This window comes from Alexandromys fortis, unplaced genomic scaffold, assembly GCF_014885135.2.
Source record: "Alexandromys fortis isolate MF-2015 unplaced genomic scaffold, M_Fortis_MF-2015_v1.1 scaffold_145, whole genome shotgun sequence".
Taxonomy (NCBI): domain Eukaryota; kingdom Metazoa; phylum Chordata; class Mammalia; order Rodentia; family Cricetidae; genus Alexandromys; species Alexandromys fortis.
Genome location: NW_026068049.1, coordinates 566,133 through 585,235, shown reverse-complemented (window position 1 = coordinate 585,235; position 19,103 = coordinate 566,133). Strand labels below are relative to the sequence as shown.

The 19,103-nt window shown below is 42.3% G+C and overlaps 1 protein-coding gene across 2 annotated transcripts in view; it reads left to right on the top strand.

The window, feature by feature from the left end:
- The window catches only part of Supt3h (SPT3 homolog, SAGA and STAGA complex component), a 342,521-nt gene extending 328,646 nt beyond the window's left edge, over window positions 1-13,875 (top strand). For both annotated transcript variants that reach the window (XM_050119373.1, XM_050119375.1), the window contains one exon: window positions 13,148-13,875. In XM_050119373.1, coding sequence (XP_049975330.1) covers window positions 13,148-13,189 — 42 coding nt within the window. In that variant the 3' untranslated portion in view covers window positions 13,190-13,875. The remainder of the gene's footprint in view (window positions 1-13,147) is intronic.
- The last annotated feature ends 5,228 nt before the right edge of the window (window positions 13,876-19,103 follow it).

Here is a 19,103-nt window from a genome sequence, read left to right as displayed (position 1 = left end):
TGGACTCTCTGAACGGAGGCAGCACCATCCCACTAGGCTAGGATTATGCAGATGGAATAAAAGAAGGAAGTGGGAAAGGCCAGCTGCAGCAGGCATTTTCCATCTGCTTCCTGGCTAAGATAAGGAGCGTGGTCTTTGATGGCCCTCTGCCATGATGAACTGAATCCTCCAAAAGCATGAGACAAAATAAACTGCCACCTTTTAATTTGTCTCTCTCAAATGTCACAGCAAGAGGAAATTGACTCACATGCCAGGCCTACCTTATCTTGCTTACCATGACATCCTCACATTCTATACGTTTTGCTGGAAATAGCTAGATTTTATTTTGAATTAATTACCATATGAGATGAAAGATAAGAATCTTGTTTGATTCTTCTGCATATGGCTACCCAGTTTTTCCAGGGCCGCCTTTCCAAGAGGCTGCCTTTTCTCCAGTGTATGTTTTAGACAACTTTGTCGCGAATGCATTGGCATACATGTGTGTTTTCGTTTCTACGTTTTCCGTTAATGTCTGTATGTAGGTTGTACCAGTCTCGTGCTGTTTTGCTTACCATGGCTCTGCAGTATTATGGTGCCTCTAGCTTTGTTCTTTTGCACAGCTCTTTAGTGTCTTTAGTGTTTGCCTGTGAATGTCAGAGTTGTTTCTCCAACTCTGTGAAGAAGAGGAGTGACACTGAACCTGCAAATACTGTGGTCAGTGGACATTTAACCGTCAGCTCTCCCAGGCGTGAACATGGGATCTCATTCTGTCTTGAGTATCTTCTTTGACTTTTATCATTGTTTTGTTACTTACATTATAGAGGTCTTTGTTAAGTTTCTTCCTGTATAGTCTAATTTTTTATTCTATCATGAATGGAATTGCTTTTCATTTCTAAACCAACAAATCATTAGTGAAGCTATTTTATATGTTTATTTTGTATCTGCCGCCTTAATGAATTTATCAATTTAAAGAATTTTATGGCATATTTAGGTTTAGATGCATATAGGATTGTGTAATCTGCAAACAGATCATTCAACATCCTCCTTTCCTATTTTTATGTCTTTTTCTTGCCTAATTGCTAAACTCTTAGTGCTGTACCAAATAAAAGTGAAACTGCCCAACCTTGTTTGCTGTTGATGTTATGGTATTGGCTATGGATCTTTCCTATCTATTCCTTATTTGATAAATTCTGATACTGTAGATGGAATTTTCTGTCTCGCCCAGTCTCATAACCATTCAGCCCCAAATAAACCACAGAGGCTTATTTGGTCTATTGCTTAGGTTTATTACTAACTAGCTCTTTACAACTTAAATTAATCCATAATTCTTGTCTGTGTTTAGCCACGTGGCTTGGTACCTTTTCTCACTAAGGCTTTCTCATCTTGCTTCTTCTGCATCTGACTGATGACTGTGTCTCTGCCTTTCCTCTTCCCAGAATTCTCCTAGTCTGGTCGCCTTGCCTATACATCCTGCCTGGTTACTGGCCAATCAGTGTTTTATAAACCAGTATGAGTGACAAATCTTTACAGTGTGCAAGAGCATTATATTCCACAGCATGATATGCCTGTGCCTACTTTCTTTTTTATCATGAAGGAATGTCGAAAATTATCAATTTTTTTTCTATTTAACAAGATGACTATTTTTATCCTTCATTCTTTTAATGTGATGTGTTATGTTTGTTGGTTGCATGTGTTGAATAGCCATCATATCCCTGGATTGAAACTATTTCCATTGTAGTGTATGATCTTTTTTATGTGCTGCTAAATTCGATTAACCCCTAAGCACTGGTTATTCCCTGAACACAGAAAGATAAATCAAATAGCAAATCCATGCCTTCAGGGGACAATTGGTCAATTAAGAGAAATGAGAATTAATGGATGATAGAACTGAGCCCCCTCCCATTGATTTTTCTGGTAAGAGCTCCTGCCAGTTTGGTACTTTTTACATGTATTATATATGTGTTTTCTGCTTGGGATAATGGTAGACCTCTGTATTTTGATTATGTATAAACTAGCTGAATAAAAGCTTGCTATTAGTGGCATTAATTATTAACTTTTAATGTGTTTAAGTACATACTATATTATGGAAAGACTGGTGTTTACATGGGAATTATATACTTTTTCATCCCTTCAAATTTCTAAGGTTGATATTTATAAAAAACCTTTTCTGTTCTAATATACAATGTGGCTTATATCAGCCACTTAATTAATTTGCTTAATAAGAACAATAACAGAAGAGCTAACACATTTCTCATGTAATTTTAAATGACTTGGGTAATTAGAAATGATAACATCTATTAACTGCATTTGGAAAGTTTTGTATTTAGAAGGCCAAACCAAACTGGCAATATCCCAAGCATTAGAACACAGCACTCCCTCACAAAATGACAAAAATGTATGGTGACACAGACTTGTAAGCCCAGTGCTTTGGAGGCTGACCCAGAAGGAAAGAGTCTGAGGCCAGCCTGAGTAAGACTCATCCCCAGAGGCAGGCCAGCAAGTCCTTCTAGGTTTATAAGGCCCAGAGTACTTGCAATAGAAAAGGTTTTAATGCTATATCTTTTTTTTCTCATTTTGCCAGTCAAAATGAGAAAGACCTCTTATTTAAAGGCCATGCTCCCCTGCTGGTCTCAAATCAAGGCTGTGCTATCTGACTGGGTCCTACCATGACTTTCACAGGGTATCTGTAACAGGAGGGAAGAATAGAAAAGGAAAACATCTAATGAAGAGTTTGCACATTTACAAAACTACCCATCATATGGTTCAGTTTAGATTCTCTGAAATATTAGAGTTGGAATGAAATTATCAAAAGGAGAAAAATCACATGGCAGTGTTGCAAACACTGGTTTATTCATTATAATTAAATCTCTTGGCCATAGGCAGACATAGAGCAGCAAAGAAAGGATGCATATTTTATCTTTTAAGAAGCTAGTGCTTAGCTTTGATATGAAGTCCCAGAGCTTCAAAGATTATTGTATTAAAGCAAAGCAATATGCTCTCCGGACAGTCATTTCCTTAGGCAAATGTAGGGACCAGGGAGGGACTCAGATTTTGAATCCAGCAAAGCCACGGGGGCATGGCTGAGTTTGAGCATATGGAGTGTGTAGATCTGAGGCAATCTTTCTCAAATTTGAAACAACTTGATATGATCTCCAGTATTGCTTCCAGAGGAGAGATAGAGAAAAGGCTAGTTCACACCAGTGTATAAATGCACAGTGGAGTTTTATTCAGTCATCTGGCAATTGCAGGAAACTTGAATGAACTGAATATCAGGCTAAGCAAAGCAAGCTGACAGATGCTGGATGTTTTCTCTCATAGAGAGTCTGATAATATATAAATGTGAGTGGCTGTGAGAGGACCAGCGAAAGGGGGCGGTGATGGGGCAAGTATTAGCATACACATGGATCTGTATGAAAACACAAATCTGATCCTTTCTAGGCTTGCTAAGACATTAATGAAAATATTAAAAACTGAATGAAAAAAGTGTTTTAAAGGAAAAGACTGGTGGTAGACAAGCAGCCTGCTTACTGAAAGGTGGAGGAAAGGTGGGACATAAAGGAAGCCAATTTTGTTGACACCATTACATGTAAAGCTCGGAAATTACCTACCTTCATAGCCTCAGCTCAACTGAACTTTTCAGTGAGCCAAACATTTGGTAAGGTCTGATGTAAACCCTTGCTCCCATTCCAATCCACTGCCACCCTGACATTTCCAGCAGAACAATGCAGAGCTATAGCAGCCAGTCTCACCCCTGTGGAACAAAGCACTCAGGAGACCATCCATGGCGTAAAGTCTGCCCTACATTTAGTAAATGTATATTCCAAACCTTTTTTTTGTCGCCAGCTTTCAGACCAATCAGCCAACTGCAGCCGGCCCAAGCAGGCTGTGGCATGTGTCTACCCTTGAGTCAGACACCAGACACAGCCTTGGTAAGATTTCATCAGAAGCACATGAGTGTCTCAAAGGTCCCAAAGATACACGTATTCACTGTGCAGAAGCCCCGTCCAATGATAGCTTAACTGCTTGGATATTTCATACATTTATCAAAATTATGACTTGCAGCACTCAGGGGTGGAATGGCCCTCTCAGCATTGTGAATCCTGTACAAGAATCAGAAATGGGGCAGAAGCTTCCAGCTTCCCTCTTGTACTGCCTGACTCCCTCTACTTTTGTTCCACTCCCAGGGGCTCTTAACCTAGAAAAACCAGTTCTTTCCTTACATCTGTTTTCCCTGTTGAAGATAAACACATAGCTGGACAGAGTCAGGAGTGTATACAAAGAGCCAGACTGGATGGGGTCCCCAGGCTCTCCCTACCATGCCATGGATAGGTCATTCCCTTTGAGCATTACTGTTTTCATCTGTTAAAAATTGAACTGTAGAAATTCACACAGATACAACCTAATTCCAGTACTATTGTTCCTTGATTCTAAATGTTAGCAAAGGGTTTATTCAACTTAGTTCCACAGGCTTATTTTCTAAATCCCTTTGTATATGGTATTAACATGTTGTGGCTGGCAACCTAGCTGTGTCCCTTAAGGGTGGCATTTCAGCATCTGGGAAGGAAACACAATGAGTAGTCTGTAGACAACTTCAAGTAAGACACATTACACAGAAGTAAAGTAACACTGTACCCAGTGGTCAGGGGAGCAGCCGTACTGTGAGCACTAAGTTCATCAGATGCTCACGTTGGTTGTCACTGAGAACGACTGCTTATTGCCCGATCACAGCAGATTCTGGAAGTGGCCACTTGTGGACAACCCGTCTTGGGTCCTGTTAATGATATCGCCAAGCTATGACCTTAGCAGCCCTCACTTTGACTGCTTTTTTTTTCAAGACAGGTTTCTTGATAGCCTGGGACTCACTAAGCAGCCAAGGGTCCAGGGATCTGCCTGTCTCTAATTCCCCAGCACCACGGTTACAAGAACCTACCAACACGCCCTGCTTTTCTACTGACGGAGCCCTCCTTCCAGACAATATATTGTCCAACTTTGAAGACTTAGTTTGTTTTGGTTTTTCTTTAAGCTCTCCAAGTGATTTGGATGTAGTTTTCTACATAGTATTCTTCATTGTAGCCTGGAAAATAAGTTCTGGTTGGGCATGCCTCCAAGCTAAAGGTGGTTGACCTCCAAGAACTGTCCTTGATCTCTGAAATATTTTTTCAGCTTGATGGACTTTAAATCTTAATTTACCCATAGGTCATGTTTAGCAAGAATTTTGTTGTGTCAATAGTAATCCAGATAGAATAAATTATGCTAGATTTGGGGATTGTCTAACTGTAAGACTGTGGAGTATGGAAAGAATGTGGCCTCATGTCTAAAATCCTGAAATGACCACTCAGTAGTTCTACAATTGTAGAATATGTGACCCTTTGAACTGTGGCAAGGCTCACATTAGATGTCGGAAATGGAAGCGCTTCAGAAACCATAAAACCATGGATCCACACATTTTTTCTCTTATAATTTTATTTATTTATTAAAGATTTCTGTCTCTTCCCCACCGCCGCCTCCCCTTTCCCTCCCCCTCCCCCAATCAAGTCCCCCTCCCTCGTCAGCCCAAAAAGCAATCAGGGTTCCCTGCCCTGTGGGAAGTCCAAGGACCACCCACCTCCATCCAGGTCTAGTAAGGTGAGCATCCACGAAACTGTCTAGGCTCCCACGAAACCAATAGGTACAGCCGGATCAAAAACCCATTGCCATTGTTCTTGAGGTCTCAGTAGTCCTCATTGTCCACTATGTTCAGCGAGACCGGTTTTAACCCGGGCTTTTTCAGACCCCGGCCAGCTGGCCTTGGTGAGTTCCCGATAGAACTAGAGCACCGGACTGAAATCTCAAGGTCCAAATCAGGAGCAGAAGGAGAGAGAGCACAAGCAAGGAACTCAGGACTGCGAGGGGTGCACCCATACACTGAGACAAGGGGGGTCCACACATTTTTTAGTTTCTTCCCCTACATAATTTGAGAAATATAAAAAATCTCATGCTTTCTTATTTTTATTAAAAATTTAATATTGTTTATATTAAAAGCAAACAAAGAGGCCACTTTGTGCTCTCCTTTTCCTCTTTGAGAATGGCTCTTCGGTCACACATTTTTGAAAGCTTTGATGTTCATTTGGAAGCACAGTGACACCAGGATCTGTCCCAGTTGTCTCTGTGTCCTTACACCACCCTACATAGTGTGGTTTACCCAGAGCAGAGCTCAGGAAAGATTAGCCAAAGTCAAATTAAGCAAATGTATAGGAACTCAGTAGAACCCAAACCACCTTCATTAAGCCGGCGAGAAGTGAAGTATTTGTAGGGGGTCAGGGCCTAGGACAGAATTATCACTCTTTTGTATGAAAAGTCTGAGAAGCAGAAAGCCATGGATATGAGAAAAATGAAATCTAAGACTGAGCTCGGAAGAGGCTGGGGGAGGCTGGTCTGCAGTTACTGACCTGTCACATGTGTGGTGCACAAGGCATATTCAACAGTGAGTATTGGACTGCTTTAAAGACAGAAGTAAACGAATGTAGAAATGAAGTGTTTTCCCCAGTTTATCCATGCACAGATAACAGAACAGTATACTCTCTTGAAAGTGCAGCTCACACTTGTCAAATGCCCATGACAATCGTGCGGCAGGGATTGCATACCATGTGCGGTTGGAGGAAGTGTTTCTAGCGTCAGAAGCAGGATCCGCTGCATTCTCCATTTTTTTAAAAGGGTAAAAACAACCAACAGTTTAAAAGGACAACTTGTAATTATAATCCTCGTCTTAACAGCCCATTTTGAGAGATGCTACATTTACCTGAGCTTTCAAGAGATTTACAAAGTAGCACGTGCCATTGAAAACAGCTTGATTTGATGAAAATGAAGCTCACAGGGTGGAGAGCAGGTGGCAGCAGGTTGACTCGGGAAGTCTAATATTGTGGCTGGGGTCCTGGTTGTCTAGGCAGTGAATTTACAACCAGAAATGTGTGTAAAGATACGGGCCTGGGACTCATTCCTAGGATCTCACAGAAGAAAGTATGCTACAAAGCAACTCGTGAGAAAGTGTGTTCTGGAAGGCCTCACACCAGCAGTGTTTAAATTTAGTTTCCACATTCACAGCAGAAATACATGAAATTCAGTGACACAGAGGTGAGTTGTCTTCCTCCATCTTCCTGCAGAGTTGCTTTCTTTATGGGAAAATACGGCAAACTTGGGACATTCCCATGCTCGGCCTCCACGGGCTACAGCCATCCATCACACATCAAAAGGCCAGAGCACTGGTTCTGGGCAGGGACCCTGGGGAGTGGGCTGGCTGACTTGTCCTCGCTGGTTCCACATGCTTGTTTGTTCCTTTGTGTTAAAACCAGAAGAGAACTCACAGAAACGGGGCTCAGCACTAAGCCTGGCTTTCCCCTCGGCCTTGGCTTCTGGAAGAGCTTTCATTAAAGCCTGTAGTCTGTATAAATAGTGATGAACCAGCTGTGAAGTGACTAGTGTCAGAAAAAGCCCCTTCCAATATTTAACGAGCCACTCCATCCCCCCACCTGGAAAGGTTAAACCTGCTCATTCCTCAGATAAACTAGCCACTGAGCCTCCCTCCCGAGCAGAGACCATCCAGCTATTCACCTGTAGGAAGAAACCAGTTCACTCACAGGTCCCCACACCTCCCTGGATGTTTCAAGTGTGAGGCTCCAGAGGGGCTGCCATGAGTCAGTAAAATGTAAACTCTCAGAGTCGAGATCTGAAAGTATCACTCTTCCTTAAGCCTCTTGGAGGCTCCATTGCTGGGCTCCCCTGGCCTATGATGCTTTCAGTCCCTGCAAGCTCTGGGTGGCTCCTCCCAGTCAGTGTGCATGTTCTCCAGCAGTCTAGGAAGCCGACTCAGAATGTTGTAGTTCTCATTAGAGAGTTTGCTTCGACTCAGAAACGTCCTGCCTTCAGCACAGACTGAGAGAAAGGAACACAGAGAAAACTAGGAGTGAAACTTAGAAGGATTTTGTCCATCTCTACTAAGAAAGTTGTTGATTTGGTGTGAATTATGAGTAGTCTATGTATCACTCTGTATATTCTTCTCCATAAACATTTTGTCTCAATTTCTACTCTGATCTGTCTGCCTTCCTCCACTTTTAGGGTTAAGGTATTCTTGTTCCACTGCATCCTTGAGGTGAACTGTTGGGGTCTGTGGGAGGTGTCTGTTGTTTTGAGGTGGAATTTGTTAGTGACTTTGCTGATCTGTTGCATCCCTCTTGTTTGCTGTGTTGTCGTTTTCATTTGTTTCCCCTCCAGCTCTTTCAGTACACTCATTGTTTAGCATCTGTTGTATACTTTACTTTCTTCCTGGTGATTCGTAGTTCTAGTCTATTGTCGTCTGAGCAGATAATATGATTTCAAGTTTTTTAAGTGTATTATGACTTCAGTTCTGATACGACAGATGATTGGTCCTGGAGATTCCCAAGTGCTGATGAGAGGAATGTGAATTCTGCCTCAGTAAAATGTTCTGTAAATGTCTGTAAGGTCCATTTACTTTACAACCATGAGTCAGCTAAGATGTTTCCTTGTTGTGAAGCTGGAGAAACAGCCCAGTGGCTAAGAGTACTTTCTGCCTATGCAGAGGGCCTGGGGTCAAGTTCTCAGCACCCACATGGCAGCTCATAACCATCTGTAACTCCACTTCCATGGTGTCTGACACCTTCTTCTAGACTTCAGAGGACAGAAGGCACATATATACATACATACATATATACATACATACATACATACATACAAGCAAAGCTTTCATACACATAAAATAATGTTTCTTTAAGATTTTAAAACCTTCATCATTGCCTATTGACAATTGGTGAAGTCCTAGAAAGTATTACAGTATGTCTCTTCCTCTATAGCTAACATAAAGGAGTGCCAGGTTGCACCCATATATATTCAATTGTGCCTTCTGACGGAATTTACCCCTTCACTAATACATAAGGACCTTCTTTGACTTGTGGCAGTTTCCTTTTCTTTCTTTTTTTTTTTTTTTTTGTTTTTTTTTTTTTTTTGAGACAGGGTTTCTCTATGGTTTTGGAGCCTGTCCTGGAACTAGCTCTTGTAGACCAGGCTGGTCTCGAACTCACAGAGATCCGCCTGCCTCTGCCTCCCAAGTCTGCTTTGTTCTAATGATATAGCGACGCTTGCTGACTTGTTTAGTGTTTATTGTATATCTTTTTCCATTCCCTCATCTTTATTGGTGAAGTGGATTTCCCACAGGCAGCATATAGTTGTTTTTTGTATTTTTAATCCATTCAGCTACTTCCCACCTTTTGGTCACTGAATTTAATTCATTTATCATCATGGATATTATTGACAGACATGAAATTTCTCCTTTTATTTTTATTTTATTTTATTCAGTTGAATTCTGGGGGTAGTTTTGTTGTAAATTGTTCTTTTCTAACCTCTTTCTAGTTCTTTGTGTGGTTTGGTGAACCTATCACACTGAAGTTTGACTCTGCTCTTCTGTGTTCTAGTACTGTTTTTTAATATTTACAAGTTTTTTATTTGTTGCTGTTGTTTTAAAGATTCATTTCTTTATTGTCTATGTACGTGTGTGTGTGCATGAGTTTACATATGTACACTAAGTGCATGCAGCACCCTTGAAGACCAGAAGAGGATATCAGATCCCCTGGACCTGGAGTTAGAACTGTTTGAGAGGTGCCTGCTGTGGGTTCCAGGAACTGAGCAGAGCGCTCTTAATCACTGAGCCATTTTTCCAGCCTGGAATGTTAGTGGGTTTGTGTTGGTAATTATCACCCTTTGTTTTTCGTGGATGTCTTCCTTAAGTGTCTCTTGTATGGCTGATCTGATAATGGTGATTTTCTTCAGTGTTTGCTTTCCTGAGGAACATTTTGTTTACTCTTCATTTCTGAAGGATAATGTGGTTGGGTATAATATTCTTAGTGGACAGGGATTTTATTTATTCTCTCAGTATCGTGCATATGTCCATCCTTCCCTCTTCTGATCTATGAAGGTTCTATTGAATGATCTCCTAGAAGTGTAATGGGCTTTTCCTTTCATGTGACTTGATGCTTTTCTCTTGATGAACTTCAGGTTTCTCTTGGTCATGTACTTGTAGCACTATATTACCAGTTTTGATTAAAAATATATTTTATTTAAATGCAGTCAGATCATATCTCTTCGAAGATTTGGGGCCTTTTCGACTATTATTTAGTGATAAGTTTTTGTGTTTTTTTCTATATTCTTCACTTTGTGAAACTTCCATAATACAAATACTTGACATAAATTTGTTCTATAAGTTTTGTGGGCTTTCCTCATCTGATTTTTTTTCTGACTAGACTAATTCTAAAGTTCAGAAATCCTTCTATTTATTTTTTTTACATAATTTCTCTGCTTTATCTTTAATTTCATTAGTTAAAGCTTTAGCTCCAAAGTTTTCGGGTGGTTCTCCTTTATAATCTCTATGCCTTTGGTGAACTGCTCATTCATATTCTACGTTAATTTTGATTTCTTCATAGTATGCATCGGTAGTTACTTCTTATCTCAATGAGTTTACTTAGGGTCATTAAATTTGGATTTTTTTTTAAGATCTTGTAGATTTTCTTTAAACTGGAATCTATTGTGAAGAATTATTTCTTTGGAGTGTCATGTATCAACATTTCCACATTGATATCTGTACATCTCATAATATTTGCCTCTAATTTTATGAAGTAACTCTTCTATGAAGTTCTGAGACTTGGTTTTGCTTTATTTCTCATTTAAATGGGAGGTCAGATGCCAGATAGATGGATGCTTTGGTGGTGGGATCAGTGCTATGAATTTGGTTATATTGGAGCTCAAACATCCGTGTCATTTCTTTGTCTTTGATGTCATCCATAGTCTATAAACTGTAACTGCTTGGAAAACATTTCAGGAATGTAGTTGTAAAACTCCATAATCAACTTAGACTTCCAAAGGTGTATGTCTTCAGACTTTGCAAAATCAAACACTGCTAATACCAGGCCTTGTAGTGGCCGTTGTCATGGCTATAATACTGTGGAATATGTACCTGGATGGATATGTACTCTGAGTCTAGTCACAGTATGTGAAGGACCCTCGGTGTGTATCAGGGATACCGCAGCTGGTGTCCTCTGAAACCACAGAACAGGATTGTACTTTCCCCCAGGTCCCATAGGATGACTCAGGTGATGCTGGCATCTGTGACACTAGTAACCATAGGCTCAAGATTGTACAAGACAAACAAGACCTTCCCTAGGTCCTGCTTGATTTGGGGAATGGGACAAGTAGCACTGTCAGACAGCTTCACACAGCCATGGACTATCTCCTGGCCCCAAAGGATGTAAATAATCATCAGGGTTTTTATCACCAGCTGTGGTTCCAAGGCAATGGGCTGTGAAGAAATCCTAGGTCTCCCAGGACCTATGCAGGTAACATTTGGGCCTATGGCACATATATCCTCACATCTGGAGGCATAAGAGGTGAGGAGACCTTCACTAGACCCCATGGGCTGAGCAGAGTAGTCTGATATGTGACTTTGCTATCTACCCTACTAGGGCACAAGAGAGATGGGCTTGTCCTCAGCTTGCAAGGAGAAAGCTCAGCTGGGGACAAGATTTGAAACATTGATAACCACAACTCTATATCTTCAAGACATGGATGTCACATGGACAGACTATGGGCTGGGAGAGCAACCTGCCATAGTTTCATCTGGGTTTACACAGAGGTACTAGTGGTTAGGCTGCTGGCAACTGCATTCCTGGAGCTGTTCATGAGCTAGAACCTTCCTAGATCCTATTGGACAGGTGCAAACAGAGCCTGGAGTTTACAACAACCACCTCAGCCACAGTGCTGTGGGTTGAAAAGAAGACTCGCAGCATGGACTCAGACTTGTGACTGTCATAGTCTATGGTCCTAAAGCCTTAGGGCATTAAAAGGACTGTCTTCCGCCCAATAGAGGATACAGCAGGCCAAGTCCTCTCATGGTATCAGGGGATTGCCTCCATCTAGCCGTGGCAGTTTGGGTTGGTGGGGAGGTAGTTAGAGAGTCCTTCCTTGGGGTCAGAGCAGGTTCCAGGAGTTGCTGGCACTTTCCCAATTCCCTGCTCTCACTCTGCCCTGGAGGGGTCAAAGGTGCACTTTGCTTTCTTCTTTTCTCTGGTTCCTAGCCGGTTTTCAGACTTTAACTCTTGTCCTGCTCTCTTGTGGCCCAGCTGTGCACAAGGACTTCTATTCAGCCATCTTGGCTGCTTGCCTCTATGATAATTTCCTCCGAGTTGACTGCTGAGAATGAAAGTGTTAAGCTAAAAATGTGGGGACCCCAGGCTAGCCCCTGAGCTGTTGCTTTCAGAGGGGCAGGAGGTCCTAATATGAGGTTTTTGTCATTTCCCCCCTTTTTCTAAAAATACACTTTCAAAAATTAAAGGTATGAGCGTGACTGTTGCCGGCTAAATGCTGTGTTTCCTGCCAGTGAGGGGTTCTCGTTCTCAGTCCTGATTCTTGGCTCTGCTCCTCTTCAGAACCATGGGAGGTTGGCCTGTTCTTCCCATTCCAGAATCAACTCCATAGCAGGAGATGATAGGTGCAGTGTTGCTCTCCTTACCTGGAATACATTGTGTTATTGCATCTAGCATCTGGTTCTGAAAGTGGCAATTTATCCTACCATGAGCATCCGTATGTCTGCCTCCATGTGCGTCTACAGATAGGAGTTTCTAAAAGACTCGAGTTCTCCATACTGCCAGTCACGTGCAGAGTGCCCTTAGAGCATCACACTGGCCTCCATAGTGTCTGTTCCCACAGCCTCCCCTCCAGACTATAAATCAAGCCTGGGAAGACAGTAGTGAATCAGTAATTTATAGACTATTGCGATGCTTCGTTAGAACTGACTGTGGAGCATGCGGAATAGAGAACACATGTTTCCAAAAGACAAACAGACCCAACACATCTCTTCCTTGGCTGAACCAACAGCAATCCATTAACAGGACAAAATGGGATGCCTTATTTTGCATATCACCCACTTCCCAAAAATAGACTCCCTAACCACTTGTTAACCACACTGACTTTAGTGCAGAATGGTCGCTGTAGCTTTGCCACCAGAACTATTCATACTAAGCACCCGAATAGCTTGTAGCCAGCAGTCTACAAAACAGGAAGAGAGCCTCTGCTTCCTCTCCTTGTTCGACTTGATGTGATAATTCATTGCAGATTTCTTTGTCTTTGACAGAGTGCCTACCGAAGGAGCGGGATGGCTTTTCTGGCCTGCTGAGGGGACCGTGGCTGTGCCTGCTGCAACGAGAGAGGGAATGGGACACCGAGGTCATTCTTCCCTGTGCTGGGTGGAAATAAAATGTGGATTTACCATCTCCTGCCCTAGGGAGTGGCCTGCTTTGTTTCTGACTCTCCACTGTCTGACTCCAGCTCTTCCTCAGCCTCCTTAGCCTTGTTTACTGAGTGGGCCATTTGCCTAATTAATGGCAGGATGTTGGGTGGTGTGTAGGTGGACAAGAACGCACATCACACAATTCTGAATTCTGAATTTGGCGTGGATTTGCTGCCCTCAGCTCATAAATCTTAAAAGCAGAGTTGTGCTTTTTTCCCTCCAGTGTTTAGTCTGCCTTTTATAGGATGCATTTTTATGATTCAGATTGGGACAACAGAGACAAATGAGTCAGTCTCCCTTCCCAGTGACCCACCAACTGTGCTTCCATTGCTGACAGTCTCTGCGTGTGTTCTAGCGATGCAGTCATTTGATGAACATGCACCCATCAGAGTTTCACCTGGCAGGACAAAGCCACCTGTTCCCCTCTTGTCCCGTCACCCTTCTCACTACGGGGGGTCACTTTTTCATGCCTCCTTCCTTCTGCTTCACGGAACTCGCCTCATCTGTCTTCACTGCCTTACGTTTCCAGCTGAACCTCCCCCGAACCCCCCCCACCCCACCCCACCCCACACACACAAAGCTTCCATGCCTTTTCAGAAGCAAAGTCAAAAGGAAGAGCACAGGGATTCTAGGATTCACCTAACCCTTCAGCGCTCTCCCCCTGGCCTGGAATCCGGTTAATACACTGCCTGCTGGGAGCAGCTGAGCTGCCCCAGTGGCGTCTGTTCTGTCTCCAGTAAATGAGGAAGTAGAAGTCTTGGGAACAACCCAAAATCTAGCAGATGCGATGGTACAGTTCCTGATTAAATACGAATTGCGGAGGAGGAAGTTAAGTCTTTAATTCTGTAAGAGTTTCGGGTGGAAGAAAGAAATAAGAGCAGGTTTCTGTGTGAGCAAACCCTGGAGTGGCCACATGCTTGTGCCGTGGTGTTCCCCACTGTCATTTACCTGCTGTGTAGTAATCTCGGGGAAAATGTGCGTGCTAGGAAAAACGCGGATATTTAATATCAAAAATCGCTGGAGGGTTTTGATGTTCTACCCATGCCTGTCGAAAAGTATGATTAAACCGTTCTTTTTATCATCATCCCTATTTTCCTTGGCATCCCTAATCATGGAAAATTATAACCCTGCAGTAAACATCCCTTACTTGGGAGATGGCAGCACTCGCTGTATTTGGTTTCCATCTGCCAGTCTTGTAGGCGATCTGACATTTTCAGGGGCTAATTTTTCCTATTGAAAGCCCATCTCTGCCCCACAGTATATATTTTAAGTAGCACGAGGCAGAAAATGCAAGGCTTTGTTTCCCCCGTCGTCCTCTTCTACCTAATCTCCTTGTAGTCCCAGGGAAGGAAGACTCAACGTACATTTCTCTCAGAAACACGACAGCTCTGTGTTTTTGTTGGTCTGGTGTATGTTTGTCTATCTTGAACCGTCTGGCAGGCAATTATTTATAAAATCTGGTTTGCCCAGCAAGTTCACATAATACCTTTCACTTTTCATCCTGAGCCAGAAAGCTGAATTTAGAATCAAACAAGGCCGTTTGTGTCTGTCCTGAGCCAGCCTAGATGTGCCCATAATTGCTCAATGCTAATATTTTAATTCTTTTTTTTCTTCCCTACACTTAAGTTCTCTCCCTTACCCTTAAAACAAGACTAAATTTGAAGTAAAACAAAATTTTCTGAACAGTTATATAGATACAACAGAAGGAAAATCTTAGAAATGACACTTCAATAAACTGTCTCCTAAGATTAAATTGTCAAATATTATCATAGTTAGGGAAGACCACTGTCCTCATTTGTCCTCACTGTGTCGTTGGGAACTGTCACACACTTGACAGATGAAAAGGAACCTAGCCTAGATGGGGGAAGAGACCATGCGTGATAACCTGTGGCCTCATTCTCAGCCCAGTCCACCTCTTCACCACCCTATTTTTACATGACAATATTACAAAGGCACACTAGCCTTTTCATATTATCCCAAACAATAAAGTTATTCTTAATGATACTAATTACACATATACCCTAAAACATAAATGTGAAGTCACATAATGAAATCTTAAATTGACTATGCTATAAATGATGGCTTCTATAAATGGGACTCAACTCTAAGTCATGTATGAATACCCAAATTTCTGGATGGGTTTTTATGATTATTGTTACTAACCTCTTGCATTTTAGAGATCAAACTTGAAAATAAATAAATCCAATAATAATAATAATATAATAATAATAATAAACTTTGCTTTTGGAAAATTGATGTTGCCCCCTAGACTAAGGGTAAAGGAAACCAAACTACTTCTACACCTACGTTTCGAAATGTGGCCTCTGGAAGTGCCCTCTAGAGGTCATGGCACTGACCTTTCCTGCCTTCACACATGACAGACAATAGTTGAGATTCAAAAATAATTTTCTAATGTTAGGGGCTAAGGATTTTATTTAAAAACCATCAGAAGTGCAAATATTTGCCAACAGTCTATATCGTCCCTGTGTTACTGTCTGTTGTCTTTAAAAAATAATAAACAGCCCACATCAATGTTTACCACATAGAAGACACGTAAACATAACTGGTGGTCTGTGGTCTGGAAGAAAACAAGTTTATTTGTCTAGAAATTGAAAAGTTCAAATTTATGAATTTTTTTTTCAATATAACTCCAAAATTAGGCATTGCTTTCAGGGTCATGTAACCCCTTGTGTGAAGTAAATCACAGAGAGTGCGTGTTCTATCTGCCCTCCAGACCTCAAATAGTCCTGCCCTATCTGCCCTCCAGATCTCAGATAGTCCTGCTCTATCTGCCCTCCGGACCTCAGAGAGTCCTGCCCATCAACCCTGTGTACATCTCATAACGTCTTTTACGGTTTCCTGTGTGTTCTGGCCAGCATTTCATCGTGCATAAACAGTTGTACAAATAGTGTAAGGACGGCGAGCCGAGTGTGTCCCGGCAGCGCCTCCTCTGCCAGCTGAGTCCCCAGCAGCGTTCTAGCTCATTTGGAAGCCAGGCTAAACTCTTTTGTGCTTAGCACAGAAGTGGTGAGGAGCCGGGACTCTAGCAGTTTCCGTGGAGCTGTGTTTCGTAAAGGAAAGGCTCCACAAGGGCATCCAGCCAAGCAGCTAAACCATGCCATGGTAGGTGGATGTAAATATGATGGTTAAATAAGGACCAGATGCCCTGGGGAACTCCAATATCAAAAGTCATATCTCTTAAAGTGAGTCTCAAGTGTTGTGAACAGGATAGTGGTACCATGGAAGGGGTGTTGGTTTTAAGTATGAAACAAAATATCAAGCATTCAAATTGTCCTAAGTCATGGAAATTTTGGCAGTTGGAGCATAATTTAAAATGGTCGATTCTTACATTGGAACAAGAACACCACATATAAAACTGCTGTAATTCTTTTGAGAGCCTTGGATTCCTGGTCCCTTTTGTGCTTGTAACCTCCCGACTGTCTTTATTCTCACTGTTTTCCACTAAGAAGTAAATATAGAGAAAGATAGAGAAGGAATGCATGGTAGGACCAAAGCCTCTTTGTACACATCTACAGTATGTGGGCCTGGAAAGAGCATTTTCTGTTTAACAGAAGGACCCAGCACCCTGCAGGGTGACTCTTGGGTGCTTCTGATCTAGCTGCAAGGTATCCAGTGCCTCTTCTAACCTCCATGGACACCCAAACACACGCATACACTCATGCTAACGCACACGTGTGAATATGCTCATGCAGATGGATACATATACATAGATAGTAAGAACATCAAAATTTGAAAATGGTATGTCAGTAGGTTCATCAGTGGCATAATAATTAGAGCAGGCTTCCATGACTGATGCTTCATGGGTCACCTTGAAGGCTCACGACACTCTGTGAGCTGTACTCTGTGTGGCCAGAGGCAGGAGAGGGAACTTGGCAAGTTAAGTGCTCTGTGCAGTTATCCAGAATGGAACTGACATTTGTACTTTGACCACACTGTTAAGTAGCATGGAAGCTTCTCGGAACACAGTGAAAAGAAAACCTTTCTCATGCCGAAAACTTGATTACAAGAAAATTTCACTGTAGCTTAAAACAGTCTTTATATATACATTATGTAAGTACTATAAAACAAAATATATAATAGAATGCAATTACATATATAGCATGTCAATTCCTCTTTAATGTTTCAAACCTTAAGATAACTATGTATAAATAGTGTAATACATTTTAAGAGTATGGTAGGAGTGGGGACATGGTTGCTTAGGAGTTAGCTCAATGGGTAAGAGCTTGCTGGGCAAGAAAGAGGACCTGAATTCAGATCTCCAGCACCTTCAGAAAGGAACAGATGTGGCTATGTATGTCTGTCACCCCAGAAACTGGGGGTGAAGGGTGTAGACAGGAAGAACCCTGAGGTTTGCTGACTGCTGGCCAAGCCATAAAGCAAGTTCAGGGAAAGACTTGTCTTTAGAGAATAAGGCAAAGAATGGGAGAGCAGGATGCCCAGGGCCATTCTCTGACCTCCACACAGGCGCACAGACATGTACATACATAAACACATAATGGTGAATACAAACTATAACAAAGCCTCAGAAACCATGCATATATTCCCTCTCCTATCTACGTGCTGACTGTATCCAGAAGGGTGATTACAAAGGCTACTATTGTATGCCTTCACACAAGTTATCCGTGTTCCAGAATAAGTCCCATCTTGTCCACAGGTGCTTGCTAGTGTTCAGAAGGCGCCTGGAATGGTCTTTTGAAGTATTTGCTCCTCAGTTATGATGCAATAGGCCTAGTTTCTCTTAGTCTGGCAAGTTTGTGTGTGAGTCTCTGGGGGCTGACTGTACAGCAATAAACAGGAAGTGGAAAGGGAGCAGCTACGTGTAATTTGTATTACAAATGATTTTTTTTTTCAGTTCCATCCATACTTAGCAACTTTTCGATTCAACTTCAGAGGCTGGAGAAGTGGCTCTGGGCTTAAGAGCACCAGCTGCTCTTCCAGAGGAACTAGGTTCAATTCCCAGCATCCACATAGTAGTAGCTCAAAGCCATCTGTTACTCCAGTTCCAGGGGATCCAGTGCCTTCCTCTGGCTTCTGTGGGCAGCAGGCATGCATGTGGTACACAGACATAGATGCCGGCAAAATACCCATACATATATTACTAGTAATAATTTTAGTTCAACCTTTGGTCTGCTGTGCCTCGGGACAGGTCACTCCTGACCTCTGTTCAGAGGGCTTTGGCTTCCTCCAGTCACTTCCTTTTCAAGGGTTAGGTCAGCTGCTGTGTGTTCACTGGCCACATCTTAACACCTTCCACTGGCCTGTGCCTGTCCATCCACCAGGCAGTCCCTAACCAGCAGCAAATGATGCTGTCACCGGCTTAGTTTGCAGCAAGTCCGTAGGACCTGCAAAGAGTCAAGGAGTCCCAGATGAGCAGGGCCCAATGTTCATGTTCCTAATACCACAGGAGGATGCCAAGACTGGGGGGGGGGGGCAGGTGACAGAAGAACCCAGTTGGTGGTGGATTCCATGTCAAGGAGTTGGGCATGAACTCAAAATTATAGCCAAATAGCTGTGTCCACACACATGGGGGGTAGGACGTTCTGGACCTTGCTATTGAAGTCAATACAGAGAGTCCTAAAACACACACACACACACACAGATACTAAAATAAAACGACAATGTGATCTACCTGTACAGCTTCTGGTTATACCCACACGAGTCCAAACTAGCATCACAGAGGACAGAGGTTCTTGCACAGTCGTGTTTCTCATTGCATTATTTACAAAAGCCAAGCTATGGGACCATCAACAAATGAATGGTTAGAGAAAATATAAACACA